This window comes from Boleophthalmus pectinirostris, unplaced genomic scaffold, assembly GCF_026225935.1.
Source record: "Boleophthalmus pectinirostris isolate CB_2022bp ecotype Guang Dong unplaced genomic scaffold, ASM2622593v1 HiC_scaffold_4, whole genome shotgun sequence".
Lineage (NCBI taxonomy): Eukaryota > Metazoa > Chordata > Actinopteri > Gobiiformes > Gobiidae > Boleophthalmus > Boleophthalmus pectinirostris.
In genome coordinates this window covers 12,288,271-12,307,139 of record NW_026571353.1, presented here as the reverse complement: position 1 = coordinate 12,307,139, position 18,869 = coordinate 12,288,271, and the positions used below count along the sequence as shown (strand labels likewise).

Here is an 18,869-nt window from a genome sequence, read left to right as displayed (position 1 = left end):
AGAAACAGGAAAGAAGGTGAGGAGCTGGATCAGAGAGGGAAGGGGAGCAGGATAGAAGGCAGACACGCACACAGAGGCAGAGAGAAGGAGACACTGGACTTTAAGTCAAATTGTGCAGATTTAAGTCAAAACTTGTGAAACGTGATGACTTGTGAGGAAACAGACGTGCTGTGGCTCATGGCTGCTTTTTCCTAAACAAGAGTGTACCTCCTTGTCAGCTCCACGTTCTCTTACTTCCACACGATTGGCTGTCCTGTTGATTAAAATGCACATGCCTTATCATTGAGATCGACCAAAACTGAAATTGCAACCTATCAATCTTACAATGTTTGGCAATTTAGCCCTAGGTTATAGGTTATAGGTCTTTATGAATTATTACCTATAACAACACATCGAGGATATTTTGTTATTTGCATAGGGTATGGCTGGGCAATATGGACAAATATGTATATCTCAATAATATACATCTCAATATCTTTTTGAAATTAAATCCATACTTTCTCTAAACGCTGATGATTAAAAATAAAATATGTAAATGGCAGTTTTGAAGTTGCCTGTTCCCAATTAAAAAATCCAACATAAAATAATAGTTTTATGCATAACAGCTACTTTTCTTCAGTTATAGCCTATTGGATTTGGGCATAATCATTTTCATTTACCTACTACTCCAAAGAAGTCTAATTGGTCAACTTCTCATAAAATCTCTTTTAGAATACTTTGTGACTTTTCTTTTTATCTGTGGCAAACAGATGTTTCCTCAGTTTTATATGTGTAATGCTTGTACATTTCTTAGACAGGATTCATTTTAAAGCAGGTGGAAAATGAAAAAAAAAACTTTCCCTTTGTGGGGACACAGCGTGGAGTTAGCATAGAGCATTATGAAGCTCTGCAGTGGATTGATTGTATATCAATTAGTAGTTTATTTGCTTGACTTGCATGTCCAGAAGGATTTCTTCTCTTCTTTTTTATACAGAGTGATATCAGTCTGGTCACCACTCCCTCCACCGCGCCTTGAGTCAGATTCAGACAGTAGCGTGCAATCAGATTTTTTATTTTTTTTTTCCAATGATGCATGTGAATCAAAGGAGCTCATTGGTTATATCATTTAGAACAAAATACCATATTTGTTTTAATACAGACAGACCATGCATGTCTCTGATTGGCTAATCCTGGCTGTCACTCCCATCTGAACTTGGGGAGATGCACTGATGTGTGAATTCTGGATCCTATAGGCAAGTTTATTGTGAATTAAAACAAAAGGTACAATAAATAGTCATAGTAATCACAGGTGTGGCAACAGCAGTAATAGTAGGCCATAGATAATCTGAGAGTATTAGATCTGTATTATTGGTCATTTTTGAAGTACATTTTAATATGTCCTACTTGCAGATGCATTTTACAGTCGGTGCAGTTTTTTTTCTTCTTCAAACCCAAAGCCACACAAGAAGTTTATACGCAGGTGTTCCTCTCTCCAGACTTTTTTTCACCGCAAAAGCAAAAACACAGCACTGCATACTCAGCTCCTTTTACCGTATAAATTAATGCTTCAACATGACATGTGCAAACCACTAATAACTAGCTGAACGCTTGAGATGATCCCTGTAAGACCAAGCTATGCAGACGCCATTGTGGTCTGAGAATTATGACCCAAGATTGGCTTTAGGTGGAGCGGCCCCTCCTAAATCTGGATTATAGACACGAGCCCTGACCCCCTCCTTGTACTGCGACCTCGGGGATAAGTACGGGGGGTGACGCGTTCAAGTGAAATTAGACTTTTAATACTTAAACTGTGTGGTCAATTAGTGAAGGTTAGGCGCAACAGATGGTGGTAGTTTTCTGACAACTTTCGCAATACGGTACAAAAGCACTGATGGATACTGAAAATGTGTACTCAAGTAAAAAATACTAAAACTGAATAAAACTGGTATATTGAGTAGTAACATTTTAGATCAGTCTTGCATTTTCTGTGTTTGTAGGTGTAGAAAGGAGCAGAGACAACAGTGAGTCAATTGTGGATTGGGATGATTAGGGGTAATGAGCTGCATATAAAAATCATTACTCTGAGTAGGTACAGGACAAATATGTGGCTAGAATTATACTCAGACCAACTTTAAAACTACTCGCATACAGCACTGTGAGTGTTTGTCATTAGTTACTGTTCACCCCCAAGCAAACATTAGTAAAACGTAAGAGTCAGCCGTATGAAAGGAGTATATTTTTGATACAGTGAGTTCTACTGCATGAAAAACAGTACATCTGAATATTTAATGATCAAACATTCAAGACTTTATCATGATTTCCAACACATTTTTGAAAACCATCTTTTGAAGAGTTAAGAACTACTGTAATATGGAAATCAGCTGGAAAGTCCCCATAAGTGTACTCTTTGTTAGTTAACCTATACATATAAATTTAAAAAAGCTAAACATATTTTTTCATTATATATATTGTATTATATATACACACACAAATTACAGTATATCTTTTGAACAAATTCTGTAGCGTTCTAAGTTTCTTGTGTTGCTTACAAATTATGTTCATGGCAGGTAAGGAAATAATAAATATTTTTTCCCACATCAACAGTTACAGATGCTATAGGACATGGGGAACAAGGAAAACAATTTTAAATATGATTATAGGATTAGGATTATATTGATATTACATACTGAAAAAATGTGTGCCACTTTGGGAAGACCAGTAAAATGACATACAGACATTTGGTCTGGTACATTCACATTTCATTTTATTATGATATAGAAGCTGATTTTCCATCCATAAGGCAGTTGATTTTATAGGTGCATTATGTAATTTTTTGGTACAGGGTCTGTCACCTTCTTGTTTCTATGGAAATGTCATTGCTCTGCTTGGGATGTTCCACAGTATGACATTAAACAGCTCTACCTTACATTTATTCAGTTACAGGTGATTTTATTGCTCAGAAATATCTAGAAAAAACAGGCATTCTAAGTGACATCTCAGACAAAGCAATAACATCTCCATGGAGAAAAACATTTGATGGACTCTTCACCAGAAAAGTTACACATTGCACCTTTGAGTCCAAAAAGCACATTTCGGTAAGCATTCAAACTTATATTATTATTTTTTTTCCAAACGTCTATGGGAAGAAGGGATAGGAGATCACTGTTGAGCTCCATAGAATCCACTCTCAAATGTTTTCAAATGGCAGCCTTATCTGAACCAACATATTACAATGTTGCCCGGTTGCATAACACTCAATTACTATAAAGATATTATTTACTGTTAATCCCTATATTTACCATATCAGGCAAATAGCATTGACAGTAAATCACCTCAAATCCAATTCCTCTAGGCCGTAACAGCTCCTTTAACCCAGCTGACATCTATAACATCTTTATTCAATGTCCCTAAGAGCCATAATTTGATTTTCTCATCTCCGCTGCCTTCTGTAAACCATGTCACAGGACTACAACACGGTGTTACTCAATTTGTCAGATCAAAATGTGACAAAAAACTGTAAGGGCCGCTTGTATCTGTCATAACAAGGTGGATTTAGGTCATATCCTCTGGGCACTGTGGGTGAGTGAAGGCTCTTTGGTGCTGTATTGTGGTAGGGGTCTATGGGCAGGCGCCACTGTCTGTAATGAAATATTGATCGCGGGTGCAGATGTTTCCGCCTCTCTGTCATCTGTCACTGGCTCTGTGCACTTTACATGCCCATATTATGAGGACTAAGCAGAGGTAATATGAAGCTGTGGTGCAAGGTCAAGTCAGCATTGTACAGGAATGATGCAGTATTTAATAGTAATGAATGATTCTGTTGTATAGTAAAGGTCCTATGTTACACAAAATTGATTCTTGTGAGCTTTTAGTCATGTTAGAATGTTGTTACCTCCTCAAAAACATACCGTATTTGTCTTTTGTTTCAATTACACATGTTTGAGTAATTCTTTATTATTAGTCTGTCTACATCTCTAAAGCTCAAAATGCTCTGTTCAACCTTGTGATGTCATATAGTGGTACATTTTCAAGTTAAGAGATACCTTTAACTTTGGTTCAGTAGTGATTGGCAATTCAAGATCTTGAAATTATCTAAATGGTTCTTATGAAGCTGTATGGAGTTTAAAAACAGTGGAGCACTTTTTGTATTACCACATGGCATCACAATGTGGAATGTTTTCAGTTTGAGAGAAGAATGAATGAAACAAAACACAACTCCTGGTATGTTTGTGATCAGAAAATGTTGTAATATAGGCCCTTTAAAAGCTCTATTCCATGGTGATGCCAGTGGTTAAAAAGGGTACTTATTGTCAAAATATATTCAAATACATCAAAACTAGGGATTTGTGAAAAATATCTAACTGCGATTTTTCAGATAAGCACTGCGATTGTGGTACGATTTGCAAATTTATGTTTTAATAATTGGGTTCTATACAGAGATCACAATTTTAAACTCATCGAGAAGTATGAACAAAAATACTGAAATGTGACAAACTAATCACAAATAAATTTTACTCTCTTTTTATTTTACAAAGCAGATATCAAAACAGCATTCTGCTTTATTCTACATCCACTGTGCTGCACCCAGTCTCAGTCTTAGAGAATACTGTTATTAACCTTGTGTTGTTGCCTAATGAAGCAGGAAATGACTTGATTTTAATTGTTGCTAATCTGAGACTTGAGACATTCCATGCCTCCATAAATGCAATATCAGAAAACCATAACAGCTTACTGAACACCTTGGCATGTTATTAGTATCCGTGATTATCAAAATGCGCTCTAAAATTTGCTCTCCTCCATTGTTAAACATTTTTTTGTTGACGTCTCCCCTAGACCCTCTGCATCTGTCAGGCCTGACTCAGCTGGCTCATGTTTCTCCTATTTTTGCACATTTGGTATTCTGTTTCAAATCAGGCCAAATCAGGACATCAATACAGAAATGCAAGCTAAAAATAAGTGGCATATACATAGATTTGAACCCATTAACATCAACGTAATTTTGCCTTTTATCTTCTAATGCAGAGTCATAGTAATACCTTTATGATAGTAGCGTTTAAAGAGGGGGTATTACTGGAGCTTTCTACCATGTTATAAACATCCCTAAAGAGCTTTTATATCATTCATGCATGTCTGGAGTAATCTAGCGATCTCTCCTGGGCCCTATTCAAACCCTCGTAACGTTTAGCTGTTTGTGCCAATACGATACTCATCCCATAAGCCTACGTCACCCATGCTCCCAATTTTTCATAAATATATAAAAGCATCATACAAAACAATACACTACAACTTCACAAACCTGATGTAATGTGCAGTAGGGATGTAACAATATCCAAATCCTTTGATACGATATTTTCACTATATCCATCTCACGGTACGATATTAATTGCGATATTTTGTGGAGGCAAACAAAATTGTGAATATGCTGTGTTTTCCTTAAACCAAAGAATTATGACATAAGTTCTTTGTGCTGTCATGGTCTATGTAAATCCCTCAGTGGTTTTAGCTGATGCTGCACCACAACACTGATTTTAGGCAAAGAGACTCATGATATTGTGATGGCTCATGATATTATTGTAGACTTTTGATAATAGATCACAATTTTTCAATTATTGTTACATCCCTAATGTGCAGTAGTTTCATTAGCGCAGGGGTGGGCAGTTATTTTTTCCATGAGGCCACATGAGAAACAGAAAATATTGTGGAGGGCCGGGCCAAAATGCTCAACTCAATTCTGCATAATATTAATTGTATTTCTTTATAAAAAGCAGTAAATAGCTTTGTTTTGACAAGCTGGTAAGACTGGTAAGAGTTTATATTATGACTAAGCAATGAAAAAGTCAGGCTGCCTTACTAAAAATGGAATAAAAAAAAATAAACACCTCTAAAATAAAAGCAATGCAGCTTTAGTCCATGCATGAGGTAAAATAAAAAAATGTTTAAATGTTTATTTTGTAATTCCAAAATATATACCTTAAATAGGCTGGCCAGAGTCAACCAAAGGCCTGTATGTGGCCCGGGAGCTGAACAATGCCCAGGTTTGCATTACTGGGATGCACACACTCTAAAAAGGGAGTGACAGTGAGAACACCGGCTCGAGCGTCCCCCTGACTTGAAAGTCCCAGTCTAGCATCCTATTTTTTTGGTGGGAACGTCCCCCTCCACCCAGATGATTCCCGACAAAGCATCAAAAACAAAACTGAAATAAGTTGTTATTTGTGATTATCAAAACAATAAAAAGTAACATGGTCATTTAAATACAGTGTGTTATGTTTTTATCAGCTTGATGTAAAATTGCACTTTAGAGACCTCACATCATTGTTCAGTCATGTTCACACAGTGCACTGACAGATGGTGCCCCTGGGGTCTTCCTCTGTAGACCCCACAGATGTTGGTATCCGTTACTGTAAATTTAGAATCTCCTCCAAAACAGAGTCTCTGGAGAATAACAATCACACCTGCACATCTGTACAAGGCCAATGAGGTCATACGGTCTGCTTCTAGTCTGAATTGGCTTAGCCCACTTTATACAGTTTATGGGCTGGCACAAAACATTGTATTCGGCTCAAGTCAAATGAAGCTCACCTTGGCTAGCAGTTATAGGGGCAAATTTAGAGCCAAGTTTCACATTTGTAATTCCAGAAAGTTACACAATGCACCTTTTAAGATGGATCTGGAGGGCATGCAGCAGATTTGTGAACCTGGTTTATGGTAACCTCTCTAATTACTGGCACAAAGTTCAATCCTTTTTCTGTTCTTGTAAATAAACAAGTGAAATTGTTTTTTTTCAATGCCATTATTCAACCGCAAAGATGTGACTGTCAGCTGAAAGGACTTTAGACCATATGACACATTTGTGAAGCAAGTCCCAAACAAATAATAAAACATTTGTGAATCATATGTTTGGATATTTCTTCCAGACCTCTTCCCTCCTTTGGAAATTATGACATAATCAAATCCTGTATGTTATATTTTTAAACTGACTTGATGCTTTGGTATGTGAGAAATCATTGCAAAGGAATTTATGAGCATATTCATATTCCCATCAAAATTTACAGACAGTTTTGGATTGAACTTTGGCGCACCTCTCTTTCAGACTGTTGAGCAACGTTTTATTTAGAAGATGTCTGGACTTGCCTGGTTAACTGTTTCAAGCCTCAAGGACTTTGACTTCAAATCTCCCATTTTGTTTTCACTTATATTTCCAGCTCTGATAGAGGACTGTGTTGGTTAGCCTAAGAAAATGGTACAGTGTTTTGGGTTGAGGAATTTAAGACTGTTACTTTTCAGATACTTTTAGCTCTGTGGCATGTCCTTGAAATTTTGTTTCCCTTTTTACATTTGCATATATTCTGTAATTTACTGTATAAGTAGAGCTACATTGATATATTGGTTGGTCCTTATTTTGACTTTTCAGTGTATCTGCTATTGGCCGGTAGCCTGATTCATTAGCCGGGTTCACTTCATGGAAACCGTCTGACCTTGCAGCATTAGGATTCATTCACTCGACGGTAGGCAGGTACTTACCAATTGCTGCTATTTGGTCATGACATAAGTAATGCACCTCTAACGGGACTAACTGGTATAATAAGCTTTTCCCAAATCCCGTAGGAAGAAGGGCAATAATGTCTTTCCCCTTGATAAAATTCACAGAACATTCTCTTTGTTCCATCTTTAAACCCTCGATCTCGGGAATCGTTGCCAACACAGAATGTGGCTCTTTGCTGATTGGCTGATGCCCGGACTCGCACTTCCGGGGTTCTTGCAAACCATCTAGTGTATTCAGATTCCTGACCTAGTCCTTGGAGAGAAATGAAATTAAGCAGAGGCACTAGGTGGCGCCAGCCTGGCTAATTAGCCGGTGGAGGGTCTGTGAAATGCTTTTCTCCATGGGGATGTTATTGCTTTGTTTGTAATGTTTCACAGTATGGTATTAAACCTTTCTATCTTCATGGAAACCAAAGCAGACCAAGATACAGGTAAGATCTGTGAAGAGTCAACCGCTCACAGTCATGCCTGTTTTTCTAGGTGTATTTGAGCTATAAACCACCTATAATTGAATAAATGTCATGTAGAACTGTAGAACATTTCAGGCAGAGCAATGACATTTCCATAGAAACAAGCAGGTGACCAAAACTTTACATAGTGCACCTTTGAAGGGTTGTGGGGGAGTTTTTAGTAAATTTAAATTACATTATTTGGGGAAAATAATGAAAATCGTCCCTACATATTGGCTCAAAAATATTTTCCTTATCCTTATCAGCCTTATCGATCTTATCAGGCATCGGTTTCTCTGGATTCTAACGAGTTGGCATCAGCCATGGAAAAAAAAACATCAGTCGATCTTTATTTATATGTTGTTAAATCACTTGTAATTACTTAGCAAGCCACCACACAAGCTAGATGTCATCGGACCAGTTCTACAAAAAGCTGCTGTGGTTTTATTTGCAGTTATACAAATGAATTCATGTATTTAAATGTGTTTTCTTAACTGACTGACTCTATCTCTGTAGGAACACGTTGAGATGCTTTGTCCTAGGTTTAATGTGCTTTTATTCACAACATTGTCAATAAACTTTCCAATCAAAAGCACCTTTTAGTCACTCCTCATCTGTTTATAGCCTCTAGTACCACTATAAATCAGTCATACATGATTCATATAAAGTATCTTGCCTAAGGACACAACGTCAGCCATACCATTACCATTAGGAATAAAGCTGGCCATCTTTTTTCACAGTGGATTGAATGACTCTCCTCAGTAACTTCAGCTCAGTGCAGGTCCGGGCCTGTCTGAGCGTTATGTCAGAGATGGTCATGTGACACAGGTGAAAAGGTCACGTGACTCATCCAGGAAATCTGTTACTTAATCTCTTTAGGATCTGGTTTATTTTTTTGGTTTATCCGGATGTACTAAACCTAACTGGCTCGCCTTTGTTTATTCAGTAGCAGTTCTCTCTTTGTAATAACTGAACCATGAGGAAGTAGCAGCTTTGTAGTTGTAAAACACAGAAATATTGTCTGGTACTGCCATAATTTACATAGATATTTCATAGTTTTAGTGCCAGTTCTTTAGCAGTTGCTCCCTCTTTCTGACTGGAGTTGTGTCACAATCTTAGTGCTCCCTAGATTGTTGTTTCCCAAACTTTTTTTCTGGGGACTCATATTTTAAAAGTCACAAACCTTCACGACCAATGTGTATAGACATTATTCGTAAATCACAAAATAAAGGTGGATTTGACCATAATTGAACATTACCGAAGATATTTTATTGTCGACTTGTTTAAAACTTGAGTAATATTATGAAAAACAGTAATTGAAGCAGCAATAAAAGGATCCATAAGTTACCTATTTGGACATTAAATGTAGCCCATTTCTTTTTCTTTTCAACATTCAATTGAACCAGCAATTTAGTCAGTAATGTAATTACAAAAAAGATGAGAAATTATACAAAACATGTCTTAACATTTCATCATGTGTCAGAACTGTACATTGCAGACGTACATGCAGATCGTGACAAGGCGACCCAGAAAAAAATCTCTTGTGACCCAGTCTTTAGGAAACACTGTTCTAGACTGTGTGTGGTGATGCTTTAGTAAGTTTTAAAGGTGCATTGTGTAACATTTCTGGTGGAGGGTCCATCAAATACTTTTCTTCATGGAAATGTTATTGCTTTAACTGGAATGTTTCACAGTGTGGCATTAAACCTCTTCATGGAGACCAAACCAGACCAAGTCACAGATCAGATCTGTGGAGAGACGACCTCGCTCACAGTCAGAATGCCTGTTTTTTTTACATATTTTTGAGCAATAAAACCACCTGAAACTGAACAAATGGAGGGTACAACTGTTAAATGTCATATTGTGGAACATTTCAGGCAGAGCAATGACGTATCCATAGAAACAAGCAAACAACAAACCCCAAACCAAATCTTTTTAAGTCATTCTAAGTAGTTCCTGGTAAATGCTCTTCAAACGTTCCTGTACTTGTTTGAAAACACTGTTATACAGACCTTGGTTCAGATTTGATGCTACTCGGACAGTTCTACTTTGTCCAGTGTTTGAGAATAATTGCTACAGACTGCAATAAGACTTGTGCTTCATTATTAAAAGCATTTTCCACTGAATACTTTGATGTTAAAATATGTTTTATAATCTGAAATTAGCTTTTTTATTAATGCAGGATAATAGGAAAACACCATTACTACATTACAACACTTCAATACCATTTTTTTATTCACATTAGGACACGATTTTGGAAAAGGATTGTGATTTTTCTGATGAGCATTGCTATTAGATTTGCGTTTTATGTTTTAATAAATAAAGCTCATATTTTAAAGGTGTCCAGAAAAATTTACAAAAAGATTGAAATGAACTGACAATCTCATATCAGATTTAAAAAATGTCTTGTTCAAATGTCCAAACACGAGAATACTTTGTTGCTTATGGAGGAAATTATGCTGCTTCAAAAACTGCAACCTTTGCGATTTGCTAAATTACAATTTTGTCTCTATTTCTGTTAATCATACATCCTCAGTTCACATATTCTTGCCCTTATGAACCCCTCCTTATGTGCAGTGCAAGTGTTTTTTGCTGTCTGCCTTGCTGAATAGCTGTCTCAGAATGGGGTTAAGCTTCGTGGCGCGTGTGATACTGACCTACTTAACATGCAGTGGTCGAGCAGTGACACCACTCAAAAAAACAATAACACAAGACCCCCACCCCCACTCCCCTCATCCTCCTCCAACAACGCTATAAGGATTTTACTTTGGTTTATGGCTGAGCGATTTGACAAAATATGTAATTGTAATTTTTCTGACAGTGAAAAGAACGTACATATTCATTTTTTATGTTTTTTTGCTACTTATTTAGAATTTATTATTACCATTTATATTTTTTACTCTTCGTTATGTGTGAGCTACTGTGCCCAAGTCATTTCCCTTGTGGATCAGTAAAGTTTGTCTTAAGTCTAAATCTAATACAGTTTCGATTATATTACATTAAAATCAAGATGCAATTCACAATATTCTTTTCAAACATGATCAGAAACAATGAGATCTGAATATTTACTGCTTAACAGAATTCCTTGGTAGATTCATACACTGTGGACTAAGGGAGTGTGCGTTCAGCTCCAGTCAAATGAAGCTCACAATGTCAGCAGTTATAGAAGTGACTTTGAAGCCAGGTCCATATTAGGAAAAGGATTTTATTTATGGACAAAATCAGGATCGTGTAAAGCAGGTTAACACGAGACCAAAATGGCAAGGCTCACTGTAGCAGAGTTAGAGTGAGGGGTGACAATTTTCCAATGTAAAGTCAATTGGAAGAAAAATTGAAAAGCGGAGTCGATGGAGCCGGAAGCACCTCCATGCTCACTTTCTATTGGGAATGCTTCGGTTCTGTTGTTTTTAGTATGTTTTTTGTTATGTTACCTAATTAATTTGATTGTATTTTTCTCGAGACCCTTCATAATTGTAAGTTTGAATTATTCTTCCGGCTCCTACACAAACTGGGTCTCATACGGAAGCCAAAGAAGGACAAAAAGGCGAGATGCAAAAATAATACATGCAGATTATAGTGGGCTGGAAGCGTGTCCAGTGGCATATGACAGATTGTGGTTCTCTGGTGCAGGTCAATGCTTGATCTCCGTCGACCAATCAGATCGCAGCATGGTCCGTGTGGCACATTAAAGGAAGTATGATTTATTTAAGCGTTACAGCTATTATTAGCATATTGTCGAACCATGTTTTATGTGACCAGGGACCCTTTATTAATGCAAAAGACTTGGCCACAGTTGCTCAATACATTTTTAAACAGGGATAGTGGCATAAATTGAATTGAGATCAAATCAAGATGGCTGGTGAGGAGAAATTTTCATTTAATTTACTGTTATGCATGGGTAATAAAATGGTAAATTACAGTTACATGTGGTAGTATTGTGATAGGATGGCTGCAATTCATTAAAGAGGGGGCATTTTATTATGACACTGTTGGACAAGTTATTTCAAAACTGTAATGCGTTATTTATTACTCGTTACTGTCATTTCAAAGTAATTTGTTACATTACAATATTACTGCTTTTAAAATGTAAGGTATTACACTACTATTGCATTACTTTTAAGTTACTCTCACCAAACCAGGACTAATCTTGGACTAGGACTTGGAATCTAGGACCTCCCCTGAGAGAACCCCGAGCCTGTGGAGCCAGGGTGTCCACAAAGCCCAACCATGGTTACCTGACTGTCTACACGGGTGCACCTCCAGGCCCATCCAAACATTTGGAACCATAACGATAGCGTTAGCGAATTTATATGAAGAAAAAACGAAAAACTCATCATTTCAATCCAGGTTAAAAATGCATTGTGACACGCGTTACTGACATTTGTACCAAGTAAAATATAATTTTTTTTTTCCCTGTAATGTTTTACATTACTGCATTACAGCAAAAAGCAATGCATTACAGTAAGTACTTTTATAACGCGTCACTCCCAACACTGATAACACATAACATATTTAGATCACCATGTTACCTTGTATTGTTGTGAAAATGCTATATTTACTGAAAACAGCGCGTTAATATGTTTTATGTTTCACTTTTGTTTTTGACGCTCTTGAGTCCACCCTCCCTTGCTACTACATCACATCTGGTTTGCCAAGTTTTTGAGCACAGTTTTGTATCATGCTTTTGTATATTTATGGAGCTAACCGTAAAGAGGGCTCGAGTAGTGCCCAGGAGAGATCTGTATGCAAATTGTATGGTCAATGTTTGTCCATTAGGTGTGGTTATTGTTGTCAATATAATGTCCCAGAGACCAAAACGTAGACACTTCATTACACTGCAAACTGCACAGTAGATTTTAGACTATACAATGTCATTTTCAACATTGATTAAATCATTTCTTTCATATTATCGTGTGGTCTTATAGTTCTAGACCTTAGATTTTTTTCAGTATAGATAGTATTGAAACTAATTTAAATAAGTATATTCACTATCTGGGTATCTCTTTTGTTTTGACCGCCCTAAATGTATATAAACTAAACTTTCAGAATTTTTGAATGTAAATATACATAAAACTTTTTTATATTTATATATAGATTTGCCAAAAAAATCACTCTTTGATCCTGATGTGGATTTTGCTATAGAAAAAAGTCTCCTATACAAACTGGATTATCTCAACACAATCCACAAACTTGTTTCAATAGGCATGTGCCAAAGCTGCACTGTTGCCACGGCGCCACATGCCCATGCACACTTGTCTTTTGTGATGACGCTCGTGGACTGTATTTGTTTACTGTGGTGCGCACACACACGCACACACACACACTCAGACAGGGCAGGTCCACACAGAACTGGAGAGGAGCAGAACAAGCAGGGTGCAAATTCAGCAAATGCAAATGTAGACTTAAATTGATAAAGGCAAATTTAAAATCAAAATGTGGTAGAAGTTAATGTACAAGGCTGGGAAATTATGAAAATAATGAATAGTTATGGATTATGCTATGTCAACCTAAAAATGCTTGGGTTTGAGTTTGATGAGCACGACAAAATGATTTTAAAATGTGATATCGAAGTTAAAAGTGCACTATGTAACCTTCTTATTTCTATGGAGATGTCATTGCTCTGCCTATATGTTCCACAGTATGACATTAAACAGCTCTACCTTACTTTATTTTTAAATTACAGGTGGTTTTATAGCTAAAAAATACCTAGAAAAACAGGCATTCTGACTGTGAGCAGGGTTGACTCTCCACTGACCCGTAACTTTAATCTGGTTTGGTCTCCATGAAGATAGATAGATTTAATATCATACTGTGAAACATTCCAGACAACACAATCACAATCTCAATTTACAGGCCCTCTACCAAAAAAGTTACACAATGCACTAGGGATTTAACAATAACCGAAATATTGTGATATTGTATCGTCAAAAGTCTCACAATAATATCATGGGCTGTCACAATATATATCGAATTACAAGTTCCTTTCGCTTATATGCATTGTTTTATAGTAGCAACAGCTTATAAACATAGGGAACTACATATCCCATGATTCATTTCAGTGCAAACAACATGAAGAAATCAGTTTTTTACTTGAATTCTTGGGATTATGATGGAAATAATTCACACCAAAATCTTGTCAAGGTATTTTAAAAGCAAAAAAGTGTCTCATCTACAATTATATCAGCCTCTCCAAAATATCGCAAGAAATATCAACATGTAAGATGCATATCGTGATAACATCGTATTGAGAGATGATGGATATCGTTACGCCCGACAATGCACCTTAAAGTAAGCGAATAGATTTTTGTCTTTCTTCCCTCCTGGGTTGTTGTGGACTCCTAAATTGTTGTTTTCCTGTGAATGAACACTTAATTCCCCTGTGCCTCTGTATAAGCACTGCCTCGGGCCTCCTCATTTGCATTAAGCGCAGTTGTCTTAACAAAGCCGTGTTTGTGGCCGGACCCCCGCGCACGCTTCCCCTAAGTGCTCCTGTCACTCCGCGTTTTCTTCAGACGGTTTGAAGTCTTTGTCACTTTTTAGGTTTAAGTTCATTGTCTGGGGACGAACACTGATCAGCACCGACTTTGCATTGTTCACCATAAGAATGACTCTTTATTGTTCTATGGGAAACAATCAAATCTCATTGTACGTTCACTCTCACTATTGTAGTAATGCGGGTAGTAACACCATAGATAGGTCATTATTGTTTGACTCCACATAACTATAAGTAATGTACAGATTTTTCCACTTAAATATACTGTAAATGAAAAAGGTGCACTATGTAACTTTTTGGTTGGAGATCCGTCACTTTCTAGTTTCTATGGAGATGTGACTGTAGGGCCTCTCCACAGATCTGGCCAGTAACTTGGTCTGGTTTGGTCTCCATGAATATAGAAAGGTTTAATACCACACTGTGAAACATTCCAAACAAAGCAATAACATCTCCATGGACACAAACTTTTCACGGATTCTCCACCTGAAAAGGCACACAATTCACCTTTTAAGGATTCCTTTTGGTCCATTAAAACAGGGACAGCCAAATGTTATTATTTAAATTTTATTTCTTGTGCTGTTTAAGAGAAAAGATTTGCTTTCTTCCAACTATAGACAGTCTATTCATTGCACTCTCCCCCAAAATACAACCTCTGCTCAAAACCATTTATTACCACCGTTGATTATGAAATGATTAGTAATTACGTGAAATGGCTTAATTGCACATTCCTGTTTTTAACCTGGTGCATTTAAATAGTTATCTAATGAAAAGAAAAGTGGAGCTTTATAACCAAACTAAAAGTACACGTGCTTTTTGTGAAGAGAGTGGCATAAGGTGACAAATCTGAGCTGAATATGTATCTTTAATTAATAATTTATTCCGTTAATCAGCGTGTTAATGTTATGTAAATGACGTGAAAGCTGCATCATCTTTAACCTTTGAAATGAAGTGAACTGTGTGTTATTGCCAATGGGATCAAACATAATAGGAGCTGTGTTCCCACTCTGATTTTCTTATGTAAAACACAGCAGGCCACTGAAGCAGATAGTCTCCAGGCATTTTCAAATGGGGCACTGACTGCTCTTGATTCAGGCCTTATGCAACCACACCAACATCTTACTATTGTGCGAACTGCATTTACTGATTCAGGTTTTGACTTTTTATTTTCACTGATATGGATTTTATACCAAATATTTTAGTTTGAACAGCAGATAAAGGTTGGATGACAAACCCTAACCTATAAGTTTCAATTTCCTATTATGTACAGCCCTATGAAGACTTTTCTCCATTCAAAAGATATAATATTTTGTAAAAAAAAAAATTGTTCATCACTATGGTAACAGTCCTAATTTTTCATCATTCTGGATCCATGGAGAGCTTCCTGATAAATGATTTTCATGCTTTTGATCTACATCCTTTAATCAACCTGTTAGGAGCAGATAGGGTTTTTGAACAAAGACCCTAGCCTGGGCCCAAAGCTCAATTTAATTTCTCTCCAGCAACTAGATCAGGAATTGGAATACACTAGACGGTTCGCAAAAACCCCAGAAGCGCAAGTTCGGGCACCAGCCAATCAGCAACGAGCCATACGTTCTGTGTTAACGACGATTCCCGAGATCGAGGATTTAAAACTGGAACAAAGAGAATGTTCTGTGAATTTTATCAGAGGGAAAGACGTTATTGTTCTTCTTCCTTACAGAATTTGGGAAAAGCTTAATATACCAGTTAGCCCCATTAGCAAATAGCAGTGATTGGTTAAATAAAAAAAGTACCTGCCTACCGTCAAGTGTATGAATCCTAATGCTGCGAGGTCAGACGGTTTCTACAAAGTGAAACCAGCTGATAAATCAGGCTAATAGAGCATAGGATTGGTGTGTTTTGTATTATATAGGGATGCACTGATACAATGCTGCTATCTGATATCCGGTGAAGATATTGAACATTTTTGATGAATCAGATATTGGCTTCAGGATATCGGCTCAGTCATTATCACATTTTGGTATATAAATTGGTGTAATATTAAGATTTACTGGTCAGTGTTGGTCCAAAAATACCTCATAATATTGAACTTGTATTTTTTCAAAGCTGTTCTAGTTACTTAAGATGATGAATAACAGTTACAAAACATATTTGCATAATTTCTTACCATACGCTGTTTGTATGTAAAGAAATAAGTAATCTCATTAGTTTATGCCTTGTTGTCAGTTCAACAGTGGGGAAATGTAACGAAGTAAAAGTAGTAAAGTATTTTACTGAAAAGGCTGAAGGTTTATTTTTAATACATGCATACTTTAAGTAAAATATACAAATGAAAACACCTTGGAAAAAAATATTAATACAATTGTTTCTGTTCTGATACAAATCTGTATCAAAATCACTATATATGAAGCTTTATTAGATCAAAAAAATTGTGCATAATACTTTTACTTTTTACTCTTTCGGTTCATTTTTAAACTGGTACTTTCATACTTTTACTAAAGTAAATAGTTTAAGGCACCCTCTGGATATCGGGGCATCAGCAGATACTTAGAGCCAGAGTATCGACATCAGTATTGGAACAGAAAAAGCTGTATCTGTGCATCCCTCCCCTCAATAATGTGTAACCTTTACCTTTAGAATTATTTTAATAATTGATGCTTATTCAGATCATTAGTAGAGGTTAAATGTATCTGACTCTATGCTGATGATACATAACTGTTATGAGTACAGTTATATGGAGCAGATGGAGAGATGGAGACACAGCAGGGAGTCCGTACATCAGCTGTCACTACTGACGTCCAAAACACTGTTCCACATGCCTTCAAAATGCAAAAATCACCTCCTCAAATTACCCTGAAATACCCGTTTTATCAAAGGGACTATACCTGTTATTATTTGATTAAAAACAGAATACACTGGATGGTAAACCTTTTTAAACCTGGTGTTAAATTTGTGTAAAATTTGCCTGTAGTGGTCAGTAGAAGCAGGGGTTCACATGTATTGCTTGAGTGAAGATTTGCGTTTGTGATTTTGGCCTTTTCTGGGTGAAATTGATTTAATTTAAATCAATATCTGCATAGCTTTGGGTATTATGTTGAGAATTCTGTGTAAGAAGTGTATGAAAATGGAACTGTAAATGTCTTAGTTGAGATTTTGAGAGATGATTTTAAGAGATGCTTTTACAATATATCTGTACTGGGGCTGAACAAATTTTACTTTATTGCATGAAAAAATTAATTACAGCCACCTTTTTAAATACAAAAAAAGCAGATATTTCAGGTTGTATCCTATTTGGAATGATAAAACCTACAGCTTTTTGTTAGTTAGTGTATTGTTGGTAATGAAAAACTAAATCTAATTTTGCTAAAACCACATTCATCCACTTCTTTGCTTTTGAATTTGTGTGTTTGATAATCTGCTTGCAACAACTGCCTCTTGCCTCAGTCGTAATGGTCTGACCTAATATAAAAACAATATTATAGCTAGTTGCATTTCTTTCCACTCACATGTTTTATTCATGCCTCCACAGCTCAGGGACTTGTGTGTGTAAAACCGGAGTGTATGGCCCCAAATGTGACGACTGCCACCCTGGATTCTTCCACTTCAGCAGTACAGGCTGTAGACCGTGTCAGTGCAACAATCACACCAGCAACTGCCACCCCCAGTCCGGTGAGTCCACTATGACTACATGACTACAGTATACACATACCACCTGTATTCTTACACCACATAAATGCAGCTAAGCACTCTCACCTCACAGCTAGAAGATTCCAAGTTTGATTCCTGAGCTAAGTGGGCTATTTTTTTTCTTGTCTTGTCCTTACTGTGTTTCTTTTGATACTTGGAGTCTCCATCCATCCAACATCTTAACAGTACATACAAGGACTGAGCGATATGGCGCATAAAAATATATCTTGATTTATTTTGCTATATCTTGATATACATTACATATCTCGAAATCTGTAGAGGAAAAAATAACCCCCCCAAAAACAAATATGCCAAATTCCACAAGGTCTTTTTTTTTAATCAAAGTGCAAAGAGGCAGTTCATGTGGGAACAAAGTGGTTCTGCGACATTTACAAAAAAAAAAATATCCCTGTATACAAAAATAATAATTTAACTGTAAAATAAATGAAAGAATAATGCATACTGCTTTCTTTTCATTCAAAAATAAAACAACTTAATTCAAGCTCATCTTTGCATTAACTCTGCTAAAGGAGCTCATGGTTATGGTTATCGTGTGGTTAACAGAGGGGGGTTTCTTATTTAAATAGATTCATGTTCCTAACCAGCGGTAAGGAGCTATGAAGTATCCTACAATCCACTGCACAGATCAAACCGAACACTTCCATATACTGTTGTACAAGTTCTACTCTGCAACAGATTATTAATTAGAATCTGGATAAATAAACTTTACATTACTA

General features: G+C 36.6%; 1 protein-coding gene across 1 annotated transcript in view; it reads left to right on the top strand.

Moving 5' to 3' along the window:
- LOC110163377 (multiple epidermal growth factor-like domains protein 9) overlaps positions 1–18,869 on the top strand; it is a 37,216-nt gene that overhangs the window by 16,182 nt on the left and 2,165 nt on the right. Inside the window, exon 3 of the mRNA XM_055161498.1 lies at positions 17,975–18,114. Coding sequence (XP_055017473.1) covers positions 17,975–18,114 — 140 coding nt within the window. The remainder of the gene's footprint in view (positions 1–17,974; positions 18,115–18,869) is intronic.